Source organism: Oncorhynchus kisutch, linkage group LG13, assembly GCF_002021735.2.
Source record: "Oncorhynchus kisutch isolate 150728-3 linkage group LG13, Okis_V2, whole genome shotgun sequence".
NCBI classification, from domain to species: Eukaryota; Metazoa; Chordata; class Actinopteri; order Salmoniformes; family Salmonidae; genus Oncorhynchus; species Oncorhynchus kisutch.
Genome location: NC_034186.2, coordinates 41,247,473 through 41,267,634, shown reverse-complemented (window position 1 = coordinate 41,267,634; position 20,162 = coordinate 41,247,473). Strand labels below are relative to the sequence as shown.

Here is a 20,162-nt window from a genome sequence, read left to right as displayed (position 1 = left end):
GGAGACAGGCCAGTACATCAGGAGACATGGAGGAGGCCGTAGGAGGGCAACAACCCAGCAGCAGGACCGCTACCTCCGCCTTTGTGCAAGGAGGAGCAGGAGGAGCACTGCCAGAGCCCTGCAAAATGACCTCCAGCAGGCCACAAATGTGCATGTGTCTGCTCAAACGGTCAGAAACAGACTCCATGAGGGTGGTATGAGGGCCCGACGTCCACAGGTGGGGGTTGTGCTTATACAGCCCAACACCGTGCAGGACGTTTGGCATTTGCCAGAGAACACCAAGATTGGCAAATTCCCCACTGGCGCCTTGTGCTCTTCACAGATGAAAGCAGGTTCAAACTGAGCACATGTGACAGACGTGACAGTCCGGAGACGCCGTGGAGAACGTTCTGCTGCCTGCAACATCCTCCAGCATGACCGGTTTGGCGGTGGGTCAGTCATGGTGTGGGGTGGCATTTCTTTGGGGGGCCGCACAGCCCTCCATGTGCTCGCCAGAGGTAGCCTGACTGCCATTAGGTACCGAGATGAGATCCTCAGACCCCTTGTGAGACCATATGCTGGTGCGGTTGGCCCTGGGTTCCTCCTAATGTAAGACAATGCTAGACCTCATGTGGCTGGAGTGTGTAAGCAGTTCCTGCAAGAGGAAGGCATTGATGCCATGGACTGGCCCGCCCGTTCCCCAGACCTGAATCCAATTGAGCACATCTGGGACATCATGTCTCGCTCCATCCACCAACGCCACGTTGCACCACAGACTGTCCAGGAGTTGGCGGATGCTTTAGTCCAGGTCTGGGAGGAGATCCCTCAGGAGACCATCCGCCACCTCATCAGGAGCATGCCCAGATGTTGTAGGGAGGTCATACAGGCAAGTGGAGGCCACACACACTACTGAGCCTCATTTTGACTTGTTTTAAGGACATTACTTTCCACTTTAATTTTGAGTGTGACTCCAAATCCAGACCTCCATGGGTTGATACATTTGATTTCCATTGATCATTTTTGTGTGATTTTGTTGTCAGCACATTCAACTATGTAAAAAAAAAAGTATTTAATAAGAATATTTCATTCATTCAGATCTAGGATGTGTTATTTTAGTGTTCCCTTTATTTCTTTGAGCAGTGAGCAGAACAACTCCTCCCCCATAAGCATTTCTGTCTCTTCTATAAATGTTATATCCTTGTATTGCTACTGGTGTATCATCAAACAAATTATCTAAGTGACTCTCAGATATGGCTTATAAATGAGCAAGTTAATGATTTCATTATTAACCTTATTTGTAAGGCTACATATATTAATATGGGCTATTTTCAGCCCTTTCCTGGATAGCTTATCAGAGTTAGACATAATATTGAAAAGAGCAGACAAAGCAAGAGAAAAAAAATACATTCAGCAGTCCATTAATCAATTGGTGTGTGTGTGTGTGCTGCGGGGTTGAGGCTACAAACCCATAGCCTTGGCTCTCTCATCCCTTCCAGGCTTCTGTGAGGGAGGGTGAACAATGAGCCTGTCGTAGCGGATGTACGTAATGTCCCCATGCACTCTGGCAGCTTTCATGGCTGGGATCAGTTCTTTCCTCTTCTGACGCACAGCTTCAGGATAGTCCTCGTTGAGGAAGATATACATTCCTCTCAAGTTCTTGGTTCTTTCCAGAACAGCTACCTTGTCCTTGAACCTCATGAACTTGACCACTATCGGCCTGGACCTGTCACCTGGGCCGGTGGTGGGTTTTCCAGTCCTGTGGGCGCACTCCACCTCAATCTTCCTGTGGTCCATCTTCAATTTCTCAAAGATAATTTCCCTCACTTTGACCTCAGACTCCATCCAGGTGTCATGTGGAGATTCTACAATTCCGTCCACAACCATGTTGTTTCAATTTTGATTGTCCCTCAAGATTTATCTGTCATTGTTATCATGGATTCACACACAAAACTGATGTCCTCTCTCAATGACTTACAGATTGCTGTCATCAACTCGTAGAGCTGACCATGGGAGAACTGCAAATTGTTCTTCAGGTCCTGAACCTCTCGAGTCAGGTCGTCCATTCTTTTATTAGTAGAATCCACAAGTATTTGGACAAAACACTTAAACTATTTTCTTGTTGTTGTAACAGCTGCTTATAAGTCTATTTTTGCTCGTTTAAAATATCCTTCATTTGTGATAGAGACACCACTGGCACTGTCCTCAATGGTACTCCCGCCGGCTTTGGTCTTTGTCATGGTAGCTAGCAACGTATGTTAGGCTGTTACTCCTTGCAGTTTCAGATAGGGCAGGTCACAGGGAAAATTGAAAACAAAAAAACAGCAGGGATCTAGACAGCCACAAACCCGGGCCAATCAGTGGTCCCAGCCACAATGGCCAACTGCGTCGCTGGCTGTGTTCAAGAACCCTCGCTAGCTTGATGTCCAGCTAGCTAGCAGCTAGGCTAGCTCCGAAGCCAAATAGCTCCTCAGACCCGTCCTTGGTTGGCAAGATTACTGGAAAGATACAAGCAGTCCCAGCAACTGATGCCAACTGCGTCGTGGGATCCAACATAAGAAGCTAGGTAGCTACCAAGAACTTTCTAATATACTTTTAAACAACACTAGTTCATTTAGCAGATTTGCTTAGAATTCCATGGCATTATTATTTTATAGTATAAAGAATACAATTGAACAAAGCTGAATAAAATATAAATATTTTCTGAGGGAGTGAAAACATGCGGCCATTCTGTGTTGAGCAGTTTAGTACTCCTATATGCTTAATTTAGAGGTAATAATGTAACTTTAGTTGTTCTACAAATGTTGGGCTATATGTTTCGATTTTTAATACACTGTAAGGCTGCATGATGTGACTCCAATGATGATTTGAAAAAAGTTGCTCGAATTTCACAGCGGCATCCCCTTTGTGGCCGTAATGCGCCCTAAAAAAATCCATGCTTTTTGTTGCCAGTGGTCATAGTGCCCTTTGCCCTGAGTGCTGCGTTGTGTCTTTCTCCCTGAATGCTGTGCGCTCCTAAGCAACTCTCACTCACATGGCTCTCCATCACCTTCTCTGGCTCTTTCTCACAGGCTACAAGTGAAGACAGACGTATTAAGGGAAACAACTGCGCTCATCCTTATCCAATTCTGAGGTGCATATTGAAGATATTGGAGGAACTGTCTACATTTACTTTTCGTCAGCCAACAAGATGAGTAGGCCTAAAGAATTAGCAAAAGCACTAGCCTATGTCAGTCTACTATCCCATATAGCACAAAAGTCGACCTATTCTATTCTGTGCGAGAAATAAATACTCCATACATAGTCTGGGACACCTGTGGGATGCAATCCCAAATTAATACAACCATCGCATCAATATAACTTTTTTACTCAACGTGGCTGACGCAACAGATCAGAACATTTAGCTTAAATTGTTGATAAACTATTAGGCTATTTCTTCACATTATAAGCGTAACAATGTGCACATGGCAGTAGGTCATAAGCGCCAATGTTCCATTAGCTGGAGAACACCATTATCAAAAGTGACCGCAAATGCGATTATGCATGTAATGCTTTTATTACAAAGGTGCATTTTTATAGGGGGAATTATCTTTCCCAAACTTGAAACTCAGGCAATGCTTATGTATGCCAGTTAGGCTCTAAACCCATTGGAAAGCGGATTAATGTGCTTAATTTTAAGAAGTTATTTGGCCACTTTAGTTGTGATACAAACCTTGTCAAAATATATAGGCCTATGGGCTAGGCTACATGAGGTGCGCGACTCCGATAAAAAAAAGGCTGTTTCTCATGCTGGGCATCATTCACAAGTGGTATTATATAATTCACAAGTTATAGGCTATAATTGTCACCCATCAGACTATTCATGATTTATCTTGTCTTTACATACAGGGCCTTCGGAAAGTATTCAGACCCCTTTACTTTTTCCACATTTTGTTACATTACAGCCTTATTCCAAAATGGATGAAATAGATGTTTTCCTCATAATTTTTTTCCTCACAGTACCCCATAATGACAAAGCAAAAACAGTTTTTTTGAAATATCACAAAAATAGAAATATCACAATTACATAAATAAGTATTCAGAACCTTTACTCAGTACTTTGTTGAAGCACCTTTGGCAGCAATTACAGCATTGAGACTTCTTAGTTATGACGCTACAAGCTTGGCACACATGTATTTGGGGAGTTTCTCCCATTCTTCTCTGCAGATCCTCTCAAGCTCTGTCAGATTGGATGGATTGGTCCCTGCACAGCTATTTTCAGGTCTCTCCAGAGATGTTCGATCACGTTCGTTCTTCTTTGCCTCAAGCCTGACTAGTCTCCCAGTCCCTGCCACTGAATAACATCCCCACAGCATTATGCTGCCATCACCATGCTTCACCGTAGGGATGGTGCCAGGTTTCCTCCAGACATGACGCTTGGCATTCAGGCAAAAGAGTTCAATCTTGGTTTCATCAGACCAGAGAATCTTGTTTCTCATGGTCTGAGAGTCTTTAGGTGCCTTTTGGCAAACTCTAAGCGGGCTGTCATGTACCTTTTACTGAGGAGTGGCTTCCGTCTGGCCACTCTACCATAAATGCCTGATTGGTGTAGTGCTGCAGAGATGGTTGTCCTTCTGGAAGTTTCTCCCATCTCAACAGAGGAGCTCTAGAGCTCTGTTAGAGTGACCAAGGCCGTTCTCCTCTGATTGCTCAATTTGGCCGGGCGGCCAGCTCTAGGAAGATTCTTGATGGTTCCAAACTTCTTCCATTTAAGAATGATAGAGACCACTGTGTTCTTGGGGACCTTCAATGCTGCAGGCATTTTTTGGTACCCTTCCCCAGATATGTGCCTCGACACAATCCTGTCTTGGAGCTCTACGGACAATTCCTTCAACCTAAAGGCTTGGTTTTACTCTGACATGCACTGTCAAATGTGGGACCTTATCAAAGTCACGACTGTCTTGGTGTGTTTGGACCATGTTAGTTTGCTGGTGATGTGGACGCCAAGGAACTTGAAGCTCTCAACCTGCTCCACTACAGCCCCGTCGAAGAGGATAGGGGTGTGCTCCGTCCTCCTTCTCCTGTAGTCCACAATCAACTAATTGGTCTTGATCACATTGAGTGAGATGTTGTTGTCCTTGAACCACACGGTCAGCACTCTGACCTACTCCCTATAGGCTGTCTCATCATTGTCGGTGATCCGGCCTACCACTGTTGTGTCATCGGCAAGCATGATGATGTTGGAGTCATGCCTGGCCATGCAGTCATGAGTGAACAGGGCGTACGGGAGGGGACTGAGCGTGCACTCCTGAGGGGCTCCAGTGTTGAGGATCAGTGTGGCGGATGTGTTGTTACCTACCCTTACCACCTGGGGGCGGCCCATCAGGACGTCCAGGGTCCAGTTGCAGAGGGAGGTGTTTAGTCCCGGTGTCCTTAGCTAAGTGATGAGCTTTTAGGACACTATGGTGTTGAACGCTGAGCTGTAGTTAATGAATAGCATTCTCACATAGGTGTTCCTTTTGTCCAGGTTTGAAATTGTGTGTGCATCAGGACAAGCCTCTTTATACGGTGAGGGATTATTTTCAGTTAGTCTGCAAAAATATGAACATGCATGTAGGTGTGTGAGCAGTACTATATGTGTGGGTACATGGATATGTTTTTTGATAAGTTCTCTGTACTGCCCTGATATCCCAGCACAATGAAAACATGCTAGTCATGAATTGAAGTAACAATGGAAAGACATAAAAGTATGAGCCATCAATAGTTGTTGAGTATGGAGTAATATCTTGCCCTTAGAAGTGAATGAGTCATAAGTGGCTAGTGTGATGGATCTTTGTTTTTTATCTATACAATTAAATGAAATTACGGATTGCCTCCTATTGGCTCGTCGTTCCCTTTGCATTGTTTGTATAAGGGCACAGGGCGATACCCAGATGCAGGCACGGGGGGGGGGGCAGATGGTTTGAGTCTCTGATATTTATTATAATCCAAGGGGCAAGCAAGAGAATGGTCATGGACAGGCAAAAGATCATAACAAGGTCAGAGACCAGGAGGTACAGAGTGGCAGGCAGGCTCGATGTCAGGGCAGGCAGTATGGTCAGGCAGGCGGGTTCAGAGTCATGGCAGGCAAGGGTCAAAACTGGGAGGACTAGCAAAAACAGAGAAAAGGGGAGGAAGAAAACAAAAAAAACAGGCGCACGGAATGACACGCTACTTGACAAAACAAGCCGAACTGGCAACAGACAAGTAGGGAACACAGGAATAAGTACTCAGGGACTAATGAGAAAAACAGGTGACACCTGGAGGTGGGTGGAAACAATCACAAAGACAGGTGAAACAGATCAGGGTGTGACAAGTTTGTTCATCTCAATTGTCAGTAAAAAACACATTTGTTTAAGCAAGTCAGCCATATCAGCTTTGTTTTTTAAAAAGGCAGTAAATGAGGCTGAATTAACTGTTTCGCTGCCAGACAAGGCTCCGCTGACAGCCAGGTGTAGCGGTGGTAAGGATTCACTCCATGGTGCTGAAAAGAAAGCTCTGCTGTTAGGACAGCTTTATGTAGACCCCAACAGTTTGCGTGCACAGTTTGTCACCGTTATAGTGCAATTTATGTATTGTTTAGTGTTGCGTAGTGGCTTTGCTTGCGTGCATAAAAAAAATTGGGAGGGTTTGCCCCAACAAGATTTACAAGCTAAAATCGCCACTGTGGCATAATAATACCATATAGTAATAGAACTCAGAGAGATATAACACCACACCCCACAAAAAAAACAAGACATAGTCTAGATAAGCCTTAAAACCTTGGTTCATAGTCAAATTAAACCAATTTGAATGCCAAGACGCTTTTGATGTTTTGATGATTCAATTGTAAATTAACATCAGTTTACATAAATGGCCTAAAGTAGTCTCCACTGATATAACTGGTTGAGTGTGCAGGTCTAACATCTGTTGGAATCCTGAGATGCTTCCCTGGTGAAAGCTACACCTCCCAATGCCCAGAGATGGTGGAATCGCTTATTCAGAGGCCGGGCATTAAACAAGGCTCCTGTTGCACAGGAGAGCAGTCACAGCCAGCCAGAGGGATCAGATTATATCTGGTTCCAGTCCGACACAATAGTAAGAGAACAATTAAGCTGTTCATGTCATTAGTATGTTTATTCACTGACACAAAACTGTGTATTATAATAGCTCTGATCATTCAATATATTTGCTTGAATGGATATTCTCGACTGATCATTCGTCAGGCCTATATTGGCTTGGGTGGAAGCCAGCTTGCTTGACCCCACAGATATTTATGATGTGAATTTGCTTAATTGGATGTCATTTGTTTTATTCTATTTATGGTGGACCAATGTGAACATGCAGCAACTGAGAACAAATGTCAAAGGATGTATTGAAAGCCGCAGGGCTACTTTTGAATTGCCTGTAAATCTCATTATTATTCCCTTCACTTAAATTTCAACGACATAACATTTCAGCATATGTTATGGTACAGCACACAATAGGATAAGAATCACGAGTATGTGTTGACGTTGTGGACTGGGTTTCATCTGGCTTGTTTTCATGGAACATGGTGTTCCTTTTCCCTGGAAGCATGTCCATTGAGCAATACATTTAAGTCAAAACTAACTTGTCTCATCAGCTTACCCGCCATTGTTTTCATTTTCCAGCGTGAGAAAACTATGTGCTAATCTTACTTTCATCCGAAGAAAATACATTCCTCTCTGCACTCCTTTCATGTGTTCGTCACATTATGTATTGAGCTTTGCAGTTCCCCTCTAGACCTCGTGTGCGGCGGAAAATAAACTTGGAGGAAAATACAATTTAATCTGCCTTTGAAATACAGTATATGGCTAAAATACTTTGAAGCATTGACACATTGACATTGACTGATATATTTCATTATTGAAAGAAGCATTGCAAAATCATCTTACAATAGCTGATACATTATGTAGTATGTAATATTATATAGTAGGCTAAAATGGTGCAATTTGGTGCAGATGACCTGCACCTATATTCTTCAGCTTCTGTTAGAAATTAGAATTCATCATCTGACATCATCATTCTGTTTGGAGGCTGTTTGTGGACCTTTCAGTGTCATGTAGAGCTGTGAACAAAGAGAACTGTAGTCACAGAAAACAATGGAAGACGGACAACAAGGGCAATAAACAACAAGCCTAATATGAGCCAACGCGCTGACATCTGTTGGGGGAGAGATGACCCCCTCAAAATACGCCAAGGGAAGAGAGCAAATATTGGCATAAACAAGGGTCCTAAAGGTGGTCCTGAATGTTGTTTTGCTGTACCCCCAGAGAATATTCAGTTCAAAGAGTTGTGCACAGAACACCACAGCACTGCCGCTATAATGAACTGCTTTGGACTCGCCCTCCTCTGAAGTTACATTGATATCCATGAAGCCCTTTGGGGGCACCCGGGGGAGTCAACAAAACACACACACTCCACGCATCTCGTCTGTGGACATCACGCCGCCTTTGCTGAACAAAACCCGAGTGGCACCGGGGGGTCATACGGTGTGCTATCAGGGAGCTACTTAAAACACGTCTCTGGCAGGGTTGGGCACAATTCAGAATTTTGGAATTGACTCCTATTCCACTCAGTCATAGAAAATGAGAGTTTCATTGAATCTGATACCAGATACTAAAGAATGTATCACTTTTCTCTGGAAACAATGTTCATGTACTCTTTTAACCTCAGTGCTTAGAATAGCCAATTATATTTCCTCCAATCATTTCATTTGTTTGGCTTCTTTTTGAAGGCCTCAACTTTAGGCTTAAACTAATGCATTCTTGGAAATGTAGCATTTCCGCCATATTGAACAAAAGTTAAGTGATTAATAACTTAGAATATTCGCATACAGGTTTTGTTTTCCTTGATCATCAATTTTAAGAGTTTGTCCTGAAAAACAATTGTTTCAACAATATTTCATATGCATCTTTATAACAACATTGTAACGGTCGTCGTATGAAGGAGATGACCAAAGCGCAGCGTGGTAAGTGTTCATCTTGATTTTTAATACAAATCGTGAACACTGAAACAAAAACAATAAAACGACAAACGAACAGTCCTGAACGGGGAAATAAAACACAGAACAGAAAATAAACACCCACAAAACACAGGTGGAAAAAGGCTACCTAAGTATGATTCTCAATCAGAGACAACTAACGACACCTGCCTCTGATTGAGAACCATACCAGACTAAACTCAAAACACAACATAGAAAAACGAACATAGACAACCCACCCAACTCACGCCCTGACCATACTAAAACAAAGTCATAACAAAAGAACTAAGGTCAGAACGTGACAAACATGTTCAATGTTTTATGTTTATATTTGTATAGACTACACCTAATATAGAATGGAAGTATCACGTCTCAGGCTAATACCCAGATGCAGACACAGGAGGCGGATATGGGCCATGGGAGTGTGGTGCCAGAAAAATAACCTCTCACTCAATGTCAACAAAACAAAGGAGCTGATCATGGACTTCAGGAAACAGCAGAGGGAGCACCCCCCTATCCAAATCGACGGGACCGCAGTGGAGAAGATGGAAAGCTTCAAGTTCCTCGGCGTACAGATCAATGACAAACTGAAATGGTCCAGCCACGCAAACAGTGTGGTAAACAAGGCGCAACGGCGCCTCTTCAACCTCAGGACACTGAAGAAATTTGGCTTGGCACCTAAAACCCTCAGAAATGTTTACAGATACACAATTGAGAGCATCCTGTAGGGCTGTATCGCCACCTGGTACTGCAACTGCACCCCCCGCAACCGCAGGGCTCTCCAGAGGGTGGTCTGCCCAACGCATCACTGGGGGCAAACTACCTGCCCTCCAGGACACCTACAGCACCCAATATCACAGGAAGGCCAAAAAGATCATCAAGGACAACAATCACCTGAGCCACTGCCTGTTCACCACGCTATCATCCAGAAGGCGGGGTCAGTACAGGTGCATCAAAGCTGGGACAGAGAAACCGAAAACAGCTTTTATCTCAAGGTCATTAGACTTAAATAGCCATCACTAGAACATTAGAGGCTACTGGCCAATATACTTGAAATCATTGCCCACTTTATTAATGGAAAACGAATCACTTTAATAATATTTAAATATGTTGTATTCCTCATCTCATATGTATACACTGTATTCTATTCTATTCTACTGTATCTTGGTCTATGCCGCTCTGACATTGCTCGTCCAAATATTTATATATTCTTAATTCCATTGCTTTACTTAGATTTTTGTGTATTGTTGTGAAACTGTGAGATATTTATTGTAAGATATTACTGCACTGTTGGAGCTAGAACCACAAGCATGTCGCTCCACCCACAATAGCATCTGCTGAAAAAGTGTATGTGACCAATAAAATGTGATTGATTTGATTTGTGTGCCTTTCCAAATCTTGTTGTAGAAAAATCTCGAGGATGATCAATGAAAAAAGGATGCACCTGAGCTCAATTTTGTGTCTCATAGTAAAGGATCTGAATACTAATGTAAATAAGGTATTTCAGTTGTTTATTAATAATAAATGTACAAAAACAATTGAAAACCTGTTGCCACTTTGTCATTATGTGGTATTGTGTGTAGATTGATAAGGGGGAAAAAATATTTCAGACATTTTAGAATACGGCTGCAACATAACAAAATGTGGAAAATGTCAAGGGGTCTGAATACTTTCTGAATGCACTGTATATTAAGGACATTCCGAAAATGAAAAGCTTGATATTTTGATATTGTCAATTGAAAGTCCTTCAACAGTCTTTTCTCTTTGTTACAATACTGAATAAGTCTCCATTACTGCCTTATGTCTAATGAAGACAGCTAGTCTGCTATGTACGGTGCATTCGGAAAGTATTCAGACCCCATAACATTTTGTTACGTTACAGCCTTATTCTAAAATGTATTACATTTTTAGTTTTTTAGCAAATTTATTTAAAAAATGTAAACCGAAATATCACATTCAGACCCTTTACACTCAGACCCTTTACTCAGTACTTTGTTGAAGCACATTTGCCAGCCTTGGGGCTCCTTGAGTATGACCCTTCTGTCTCTGAGCTCTATGTACAATTCCTTCAACCTTGAGGCTTGGTTTTTGCTCTGACATGCACTGTCAACTGTGAGACCTTATATAGACAGGTGTGTGTTTTTCCAAATCAGGTCCAATCAATTGAATTTACCACAGGTGGATTCCAATCAAGTTGTAGAAAAATCTTGAGGATGATCAATGAAAAAAGGATGCACCTCAGCTCAATTTCGAGTCTCATATCAAAGGGTCTGAATACTTATGTAAGTAAGATGTCTTTTTAATTTTTTGTACATTTGCAAAAATGTCTAAAATAAAATATTTTATCCATTTTAGAATAAGGCTGTAACATGACAAAATATGGAAAAAGTGAAATGGTCTGAATATTTTCCAAATGCACTGTATGTCATCCTGTGTGTGTTTACAATTGAGAACATAATTTGCTACAAAATACAGGCTTTGCATGTCTGCTGAACTGCCCCAGTGCCCTTTAAATATGAAAGTCATTCCTTCATACTTCTTTGTATTCAGTAGGCTACATATTGCTCTCTTACATACAACGCAAATGTTGAGATGCACACAAACACACAGACACACAAAGCAGATGCAGATACTCCGTATTGGAAAGGAATGTAAAGCTCTCTTGCTCGAGACAAAACATTTTGCGACCGTGGACATTTCTATCTGCACCCAAATTGCCTGACATTCCCAACGAGGTACAACGAAAACAACAATGGCGATGCTATGTCTTCCAATGCCACTGTCGAACTTCCAGAGACAAATGTTTTGCAACCTGGCAGTCTACAATTCTGAGATGTTGTTGTAATCGCCTGGATGCCAGCCAACGTGGAATATGATAGGTTAAATATACAAAGCGGGGAAAGCAACTTCCTCCCGGCAACCTTGACAACCTGGCCTGGTGACATCTCCTCTCATGTGTACGTGCCACTCTGCTACGTTTCCTGATTGGCCCTGTTGGCTTCCTGTCTCTCGTGTAGAGCAGATAAAGACAGAGGGCAGGGAAAGTAATAACACTTTGTTACTTCATTTTGACGCTACAGTGTACCAACACAATGCTACATTGGATGCCTGAAAGGTGTTTATTTGGACCAAAACCATGACCATAAGGTTGAGTTTGTTTGTCTGTCTGTGTCTGCCATGCATAATCAGCCAAGACGTTGGGCTTGTTGGCTGGTTGTTTACAATATCTCTGGCAGTTAATACATGAAATCCACATGATAATTAAAGCAATACACACACACTCACACAGAATGCTGTCAGGCCGCCACACATGACTAGCAACAGTTGAGAAAACACACTCGGACAGACACAATAGAAAACCCCAGGACAGTGACAAGAAGAAAAGTCTGTCTTTACAGTAAGACTCCTGCTGTACATTCCCCTCTTCCTCTTCGTTCTGCTAAACACTCATTGCAGATCCCATTATGTGAGGATGAGCTGACATGAAGACACACAAGGCAGTCCAGTATGCTGCCGATGTTCCCGAATCCCAGGCTCTATTCCTAATTGCTCCATGAGGAATTTGTCAAACAGCAGACCACAGCATCATTCCAATGGAAGAATCCCCCTTCTCTTCTCTTGACACACTGGGCAGACAGACACCAAGTAAGAGGAGTCAATGCCCTGTTTGTTGATGATACAGTTGAAGTCGGACGTTTACATACACCTTAGCCATGTACATTTAAACTCAGTTTTTCACAATTCTTGACATTTAATCCTCGTAAAAATGCCCTGTCTTAGGTCAGTTAGGATCACCACTTCAGTATAAGAATGTGAAATGTCTGAATAATAGTAGAGAGAATTATTTATTTCAGCTTTTATTTCTTTCATCACATTCCCAGTGGTTCAGAAGTTCACATTCACTCAATTAGTATTTGGTAGCATTGGATTTAAATCGTTTAACTTGGGTCAAACCTTTCATGTAGCCTTCCACAAGCTTCCCACAATAAGTTTGGGGAATTTTGGTCCATTCCTACAGACAGAGCTGGTGTAACTGAGTCAGGTTTTGTAGGCCTCCGTGCTCACACACGCTTTTTCCGTTCTGCCCACACATGTTCTATAGGATTGAGGTCAGGGCTTTGTGATGACTTTGTTGTCCTTAAGCCATTTTGCCACAACTTTGGAAGTATGCTTGGGGTCACTGCCCATTTGGAAGACCCATTTGCGACCAAGCTTTAACTTCCTGATTGATGTCTTGAGATGCTTCAATATATCTACATAATTGTCCTCCTCATGATGCCATCTATTTTGTGAAGTGCACCAGTCCCTCCTGCAGCAAAGCACCCCCACAACATGATGCTGCCACCCCCATGCTTCATGGTTGGGATGGTGTTCTTCGGCTTGCAAGCATCCCCCTTTTTCCTCCAAACATAACAATGGTCATTATGGCCAAACATTTATATTTTGTTTCATCAGACCAGAGGACATTTCTCCAAAAAGTACAATCTTTGTCCCCATGTGCAGTTGCAAACCATAGTCTGGCTGTTTATGGCGGTTTTGAAGCAGTGGCTTCTTCCATGCTGAGCGGCCTTTCAGGTTATGTCGATATAGGACTTGTTTTACTGTGGATATAGATACTTTTGTACCTTTTTCCTCCAGCATCTTCACAAGGTCCTTTGCTGTTATTCTGGGATTGATTTTAACTTTTCACACCAAAGTACGTTCACCTCTAGGAGACAGAACGCGTCTCCTTCCTGAGCGGTATGATGGCTGCGTGGTCCAATGGTGTTTATACTTGCGTACTGTTGTTTGTACAGGTGAACATGGTACCTTCTGGCGTTTGGAAATTGCTCCCAAGGATGAACCAGACTGGAGGTCTACAATTTTTTTTTCTGAGGTCTTGGCTGATTTCTTTAGATTTTCCCATGATGTCAAGCAAAGAGGCACTGAGTTTGAAGGTAGTCCTTGAAATACATCCACATATACACCTCCAATTGACTCAAATGATGTCAATTAGCCTATCAGAAGCATCTAAAGCCATGACATCATTTTCTGGAATTTTCCAAGCTGTTTAAAGGCACAGTCAACTTAGTGTATGTAAACTTCTGACCCACTGTAATTGTGATACAGTGAATTATAAGTGAAAGAATCTGTCTGTAAACAATTGTTGGAAAGAATTACTTGTCTCATGCACAAAGTAGATGTCCTAATCAACTTGCCACAACTATAGTTTGTTAATAAGAAATTTGTGGTGGTTGGAAACGAGTTTTAATGACTCCAAACTAAGTGTATGTAAACTTCCGACTTCAACTGTTTGTGCCATAACCGCCTATTGCAATTTGTCAAGACAACATATATCAAATGTTTTGCCTTGCGTGCCAAGCCACCAACTCACCACCAGCACCAGCCAAGGCCTGTCCCAATAGGCTTGGTGAGAGATGGAAACATCTATTTTGGTCAGGTTTTGAAACTGTTTTTTTATGAATTTGTTATCCTTGATGGCCTGTGTAATTAATAACACCATCTTAGTATTCTGCTTCCTCTTTCACTGCAGATTGCAGGCCTACTAGGTCACATATTTGGGTTTGGTTACATAAACCAGTCACAGATGGAGTTTTGATAAGACAAAAAATGACAAGAAATCAAGTCAGAAACTCTGTAGCAGGCCACTGCTATCCTTTCATCCTGTTCTTGTATGTATTAAACAATTGTAAGACCCCAACATCTGCCAAACGCTGCAGGAATAGCCGGAATAGCAAAATTATGTAACTGTACAATGTAAAAATATACACCCACTACCACTTCACAATTATTGTTTTCATGGCCTGCTGCTTCTGAGTAAGAGAAGTGTTCTTCAGATGAACCATGACCGCAGTGTTGCCTCAGCTCACATTAAAACTGCTGTACATGATGTTCCAAAAAAAGACAGAATGTAGCAGGAAAAAAAATAAAAATAATAATGAGGTTTCAGGTTACATGAACCTAAGTTTGGCCAAAGAAATTCAATTCCCATTATGGTTCAAATGTGTGGATGTTAAAAAAAAAAGTTAAACGTGACTGAATTACTTTTCACCAGAATTCCCCTGCCCAGTCATGTTTCTTAGCATGTCAACGAGTAGCTGTTGAAAAGGAAGCTTTAATATTCTCTTCTTTGAGATGGCACTCAATCATCTATTCGAGGAGAACAAGTTGTATTGAACCTCTAGTCAAATCTAACCAATGAAACTTTCTGGGAAATAGAATGAGGTAAATTAAGAAATGAATTAATTGCCAGAAAACACAAACATCTGTCAGTGTTTTTATTAGAAACAAGAATTACAAAAACTTTGGCAAGTTCTGTGAATCAACAATGGCATTTGTATAAAATACATTCCGTTTAAGGTGTGTGCTGCACTGAGCATGACACCAAAGCTGCATTGCTGACCTGAAGCCACCATTCTCTCCAATATTTGGAAATGAGGTAAAAGTCCTCAGTAATTTCTTGGAATGTTCTTTAGTACACTTCAAAGTGACATCCTCAACGTAAGGCTTAATGTAACACTGAACAAATGTTCTGCAGACATGTATAAACTGTTCAGAAACATCAAGGCACAGGCATCTGGGTTGAGACAAATGCACAAACCACACGGCTCAGACATTTCCTCTTTAGCTGCTTCTAAAACGAATCATTTGAGCCTGAAGCAGCTTCGCAACAGACTCACACGTTTCTTCCTCTTATCATTGTTGTGAACGGTCATAATAAATCAGTACTAGTCTCTATTTGAGAAGACACTATGCATAGGTTTGTGCGAAAGAACTAGCTTGTACGCAACCTCAATTCCTCTTGAATTCATCCACATACAAAGAAATTCACTTAGTTTCTTTATCCAGTACTGTTATATTAACATTCAGAATATGTTGAACAGTGCCATATAGAGGATAGCTGCTGCATCAGAATCGCTCATGCAATCATTTCAGTTCATTTGCAGATACTGCAGGCTTTCCCTTTTGCATAGCATTACCTGTGTACATCGGCTTAATATCTAAACCTGCTGACTCAACTCCTCTTCACCAAACCATGACTTCTCAGAAAAGTGCTCACTTGAATCTCATTTACTTGACTATCAGTAGAAATATTCATGGGAACATCATGATTGAGTCATAATACATAACGCAGGTCGACATCTAGTCTATATGTTACAAGGCAAAGGGGAGTTGGGTATTACAGATGCCTCAACATTAAACCAGCTGATTACTTCTTCATATCACATAGCATTCTAAGGCTTAGGTATCATCTGCAACTCCAACTCTCCCCCTAACAAAAATCAAGTGATTCTCCCCCAATATTTCCCCAAATTCAGTAAAAAACACAAAACATTTATTGTGTGGGAATCATTGATTGGCAGGAGGGGCTCTGTTTCCTCATCCAGAGCCAAAATCACTTTGGAGGACAGGAACCATGGGACAAGTTATTTCCTTTCCTTGCTCAACATAACATGTCCATCTTTCTTTTTTTTAAAGGGCTTCCTCCACAACCAGGTCCTGTCGTCTCCATCTCCTCTTCCACCTTCTCAGCGGTACTCTTAGTCCCTACCAACAACAGAAGCCACATCTTGGGACTGGGTAGCCAGTTTCGGATAGTAATCCAGGAGAAGACAAATCACTTTGCGTAATTAAGTCGGGTCATCGCGTGACGCTCAAGTGGTTGGTTCAACACGTCATGCAGCGACGTCTCATGTTGAGGGGCTGAGGGTTTGGGTCGACCTGCAGGCGCAAAACACAAAGGTATACGTTTCAATAAGGCACATTGGGTCATGAAGTGTAGAGAGTTCAGTTAAATCACAGAGTATTCTAAGTGGTGCTAGCTCACCTCGCAGTACACCGGAGGGGGTCGGAAGCGGAACTCCTGGACAAAGGCCCTAAGTGGGTGCTCCATGATCCCACTGAGGTCCTCCTCAGGACGGTGGGCCATAGTGTTCTGCTCAGCCTCCTCATCAGTCACCACAGAGCTGTAGTCAGGAGGAGCTGTATGGGGGAGAGAAAGAGGGGACAGATGAGTAAACCATTTTTCCTAAGGTTGGAGATTTTCAGGGGGTTTGGCATTTAGCTTTGGGGAACATGTTATGTCTTGTTTACAATGAGACACACTTACGCTCAGGCTGCTCAGGGATGGCCATGCGGAGCCATTCCAGGTTGACACTGTACTGGCTGCTGACGCTAGAGGTGCGGCTGCCGAAGGGATGCAGGGGGATGGTGCCCATCACCAGCGGCAGCTCTAGGCACAACTTAGAGGTCCCAGGAACATCCACACATACCTAAGTGGTGGAGCGGGGAGAAAGCTTTTAGAACTACAGTAACATGGACTCTTCAGTAGGGGTAAAACCACTAACCTCTAATTAGCTTTTCATTATCAATAAGACATACACTCAACAAGGAACACCTAATAAACGTGAATGAAGTGCTTTCCATTCTGCCTAGGGAGTGAACTCACCCTGAGCATGTATTCCACTTTGATGATGCGGCACTGCAGGATGGAGGGCCCGACTGGTGGGATCTTGATGGCGCGGCCATGCCAGGTCTCCCTGCGCTGGGCCCCCACCACGTCGCCACTAAGCGTGGCCACCACAGCCTGCTTCTGCTTCATGGTGCCCCGGGCGAGGAACGTCTGCGTCTGTGTGATGTAGGCCTTGGGCACCACAGAGCGTGAGGTGGCATTGTCAAACTCAGCAAAGACCGGAATCACCTCACCTGGAAGTTGGAGAATAGATGCTGTGACATTATATTTGGTTCAGTTAAAAACAGTTATAACTATTTGTTAAGTTCAGGCCACTAGGGTTAAAGGATATGGTTCTTACCTGGTGTGTAACCTTTACGGTCAATCTTGGCAGTTATCGACACCTGTCCAAAGTTGTGGTACCAAACCCGTGCCATCTTGTCTTTGCTGCCAGCTTGGGGGGCCAATAAGGCCGGTGTGTTGATGTCAATGGGCTCAATGACTGTGAACTCCTTCTTGATCTTCCTCACTGTAGCCCAGGGCCTATGCAGCTTCACCTTCACCCAGTAGCGGACGCTGCCATGCTTGCCTTCGAAAGATGTTACCAGTGTCCTGTTGGAGTAAAACACATCAATTGATTAGACCTTCGTTGTTCTTTAATAAGATGTGATGTTTATCATAGGCCCAAATCAAATGCAATCAACATTTGCAATCAACACAGTGCATTACTGTATGCTAATACTGAACCGAAACCATTCATTCCAGAAAGGGATACTTACTCGTCAGGCAACTGGAAACTAAATGGAAATTCATGTCTTCCAGCAGGGAGGAGGATGAGCTCGGCATTATCTGAAAATAAATTAAATAAAAACAAGCATTAATGGTGACAACTTCTGATACATTCATTGATTACTGAAAGAGGGCCTTCTGCTTTCCAATGCTATGTACTACCTAAAATAAATATTGGATAAGTCACAGTTCAATTTCTCATTACAATGAACTGCAACTGAAGTTACTCTTTTCTCATCAAACAAGAGCACCATATTTATCCGATATTAAAAACGTTAGGTGGTACATATCACGTCTTTCTCTATACTACTTGCAAAGGGTGGTTCCTTCTCACTGTCACGAGAACAGATATTTGTCAAACCTGGTGCTTTTGAACGGGTATTTGCAGGCCCTTGATTTGTGGGTTATTTTGTTGAAGTTTATATTATTTATGGAAGCACTGAGTCCCCTTTTAGAGTTATTACTTTTAGAGTGAATCTAACTTGCATTGACAACACTTGGACTTATTTATTTTTTAAATGACAGAATAATTCAAAGTTAATAAATAACAAAATACAACATCATGAGAGAAACCCCCCACAAAACGCAGTTGTGTACAATAACATACTTTTATCTTGATTGAAATTTGCTCGAGATGGTTTGTCCGGAGAGTAGCATAACATGGAGCACGATTGCTTACATTCACCGAGAAAGAGTGAATGACTAACCTGCTTGTAAAAGCACTTCTCTTCGGTTGAGATATTCCACTTCGTCGCTGTAGTTTTGAGTATAAGCAGTACTAGACCCAGCCGAACGAGACTCGGTCCAATACACTTTAGCAAAACCTTCGGCGTGCAACTTCAACGACTCCACTTTACATTCCCCTGCAAGGTCCAAAACAACTTTTCCAGACACCACGTCCCCACTGCTGAAAACTGGAGGAGAGTCGATTTCTGGAGAGTCAAAGACGATGTCAAACTTTTTCAATTTGCCGAAAATCATCTTGAGGCGTGTTAATTCCAAAGGGATTACTTTTGCTAAAATGTTCTTGCGCTCTTGTTCAAGTTGTCAAAAAGCGTAGAGCGTTTCAGTTGTCTCTCTGGCTTGTCGCTACACAAAACTGATGCAGCAGAGACCGCCACAGCTCCTTTTTGCACGATGTGAAAGGGGGCGGGATCTCCGAATATATTACATAAGGTGCCATGCATAGACTGTAGCAGGCTAATAAACATCTTCCCTGGGCGTGGAGTTCTCAGAGCGAACAGAGAAAACAGTGCCTGGTGATTGATGGTTACAGGTTCTTAGACAAAAACAGACTTAACTGAGCATGCCTGGAGACAGCAAAGATCCTCCCATTTAGTTTCACATTGTACATTGTCACATTGTACTATTGTGCAAAGGTATTTATATTCGCTTAAGCTCGGGTCCATTTTTAACATCCTGTACATGCGGTCTATGCATTAGTTCCAAGAAACCGAACATGCAGTTTGCAAAATGTATTTTCTTAGAGAGCAAACATGATGATGATTTGAAACGTCTCTAAAGCCCTGTATGAACGATCATGAAACAGTTTTTTTTTTTACTATTAGGCTACCACTTCAAGAAAAAGCAATAATGATAAAGGGAATGCGCATAAACATGAAAGTGCATCTGCTTGCAATACAAATACATCTATTATATCTTACAGAACATTTCGTTCCAGGCCCTCTAGATTGCAAAATCAGGGGTGAAAAGTTGTCCCAAAAAAAACTAAGTTGTTTACTTATTTGTTTCCTGAAAGTATGTGAGGGTTATATACTGCCTCCTGTGGTGTGAACGACACATGCAACAGCTGGGCTTTGTCATGGAATACAGACGAGTACCAGTACTGTGCAACTTTATGATATCAACCGCCTCCTGGTGGCTATATGACAACTTTAAAAATTGTGTAATCAACTTCAGTGAGCTCTGACCTGAGACTTCCTG

The 20,162-nt window shown here is 42.4% G+C and overlaps 1 protein-coding gene across 1 annotated transcript; it reads right to left on the bottom strand.

Moving 5' to 3' along the window:
- Nucleotides 1-15,240: 15,240 nt before the first annotated feature.
- Nucleotides 15,241-19,495, bottom strand: LOC109902369 (arrestin domain-containing protein 2). Its single transcript, XM_020498662.2, has 7 exons — nucleotides 18,926-19,495; nucleotides 18,209-18,278; nucleotides 17,791-18,041; nucleotides 17,427-17,683; nucleotides 17,088-17,250; nucleotides 16,806-16,960; nucleotides 15,241-16,699 (listed from the first exon to the last, which is right to left on the bottom strand). The coding sequence occupies exons 1-7, from the start codon at nucleotides 19,197-19,199 to the stop codon at nucleotides 16,646-16,648; spliced, it is 1,224 nt and encodes a 407-aa protein (XP_020354251.1). The 5' UTR covers nucleotides 19,200-19,495; the 3' UTR covers nucleotides 15,241-16,645.
- Nucleotides 19,496-20,162: the final 667 nt, after the last annotated feature.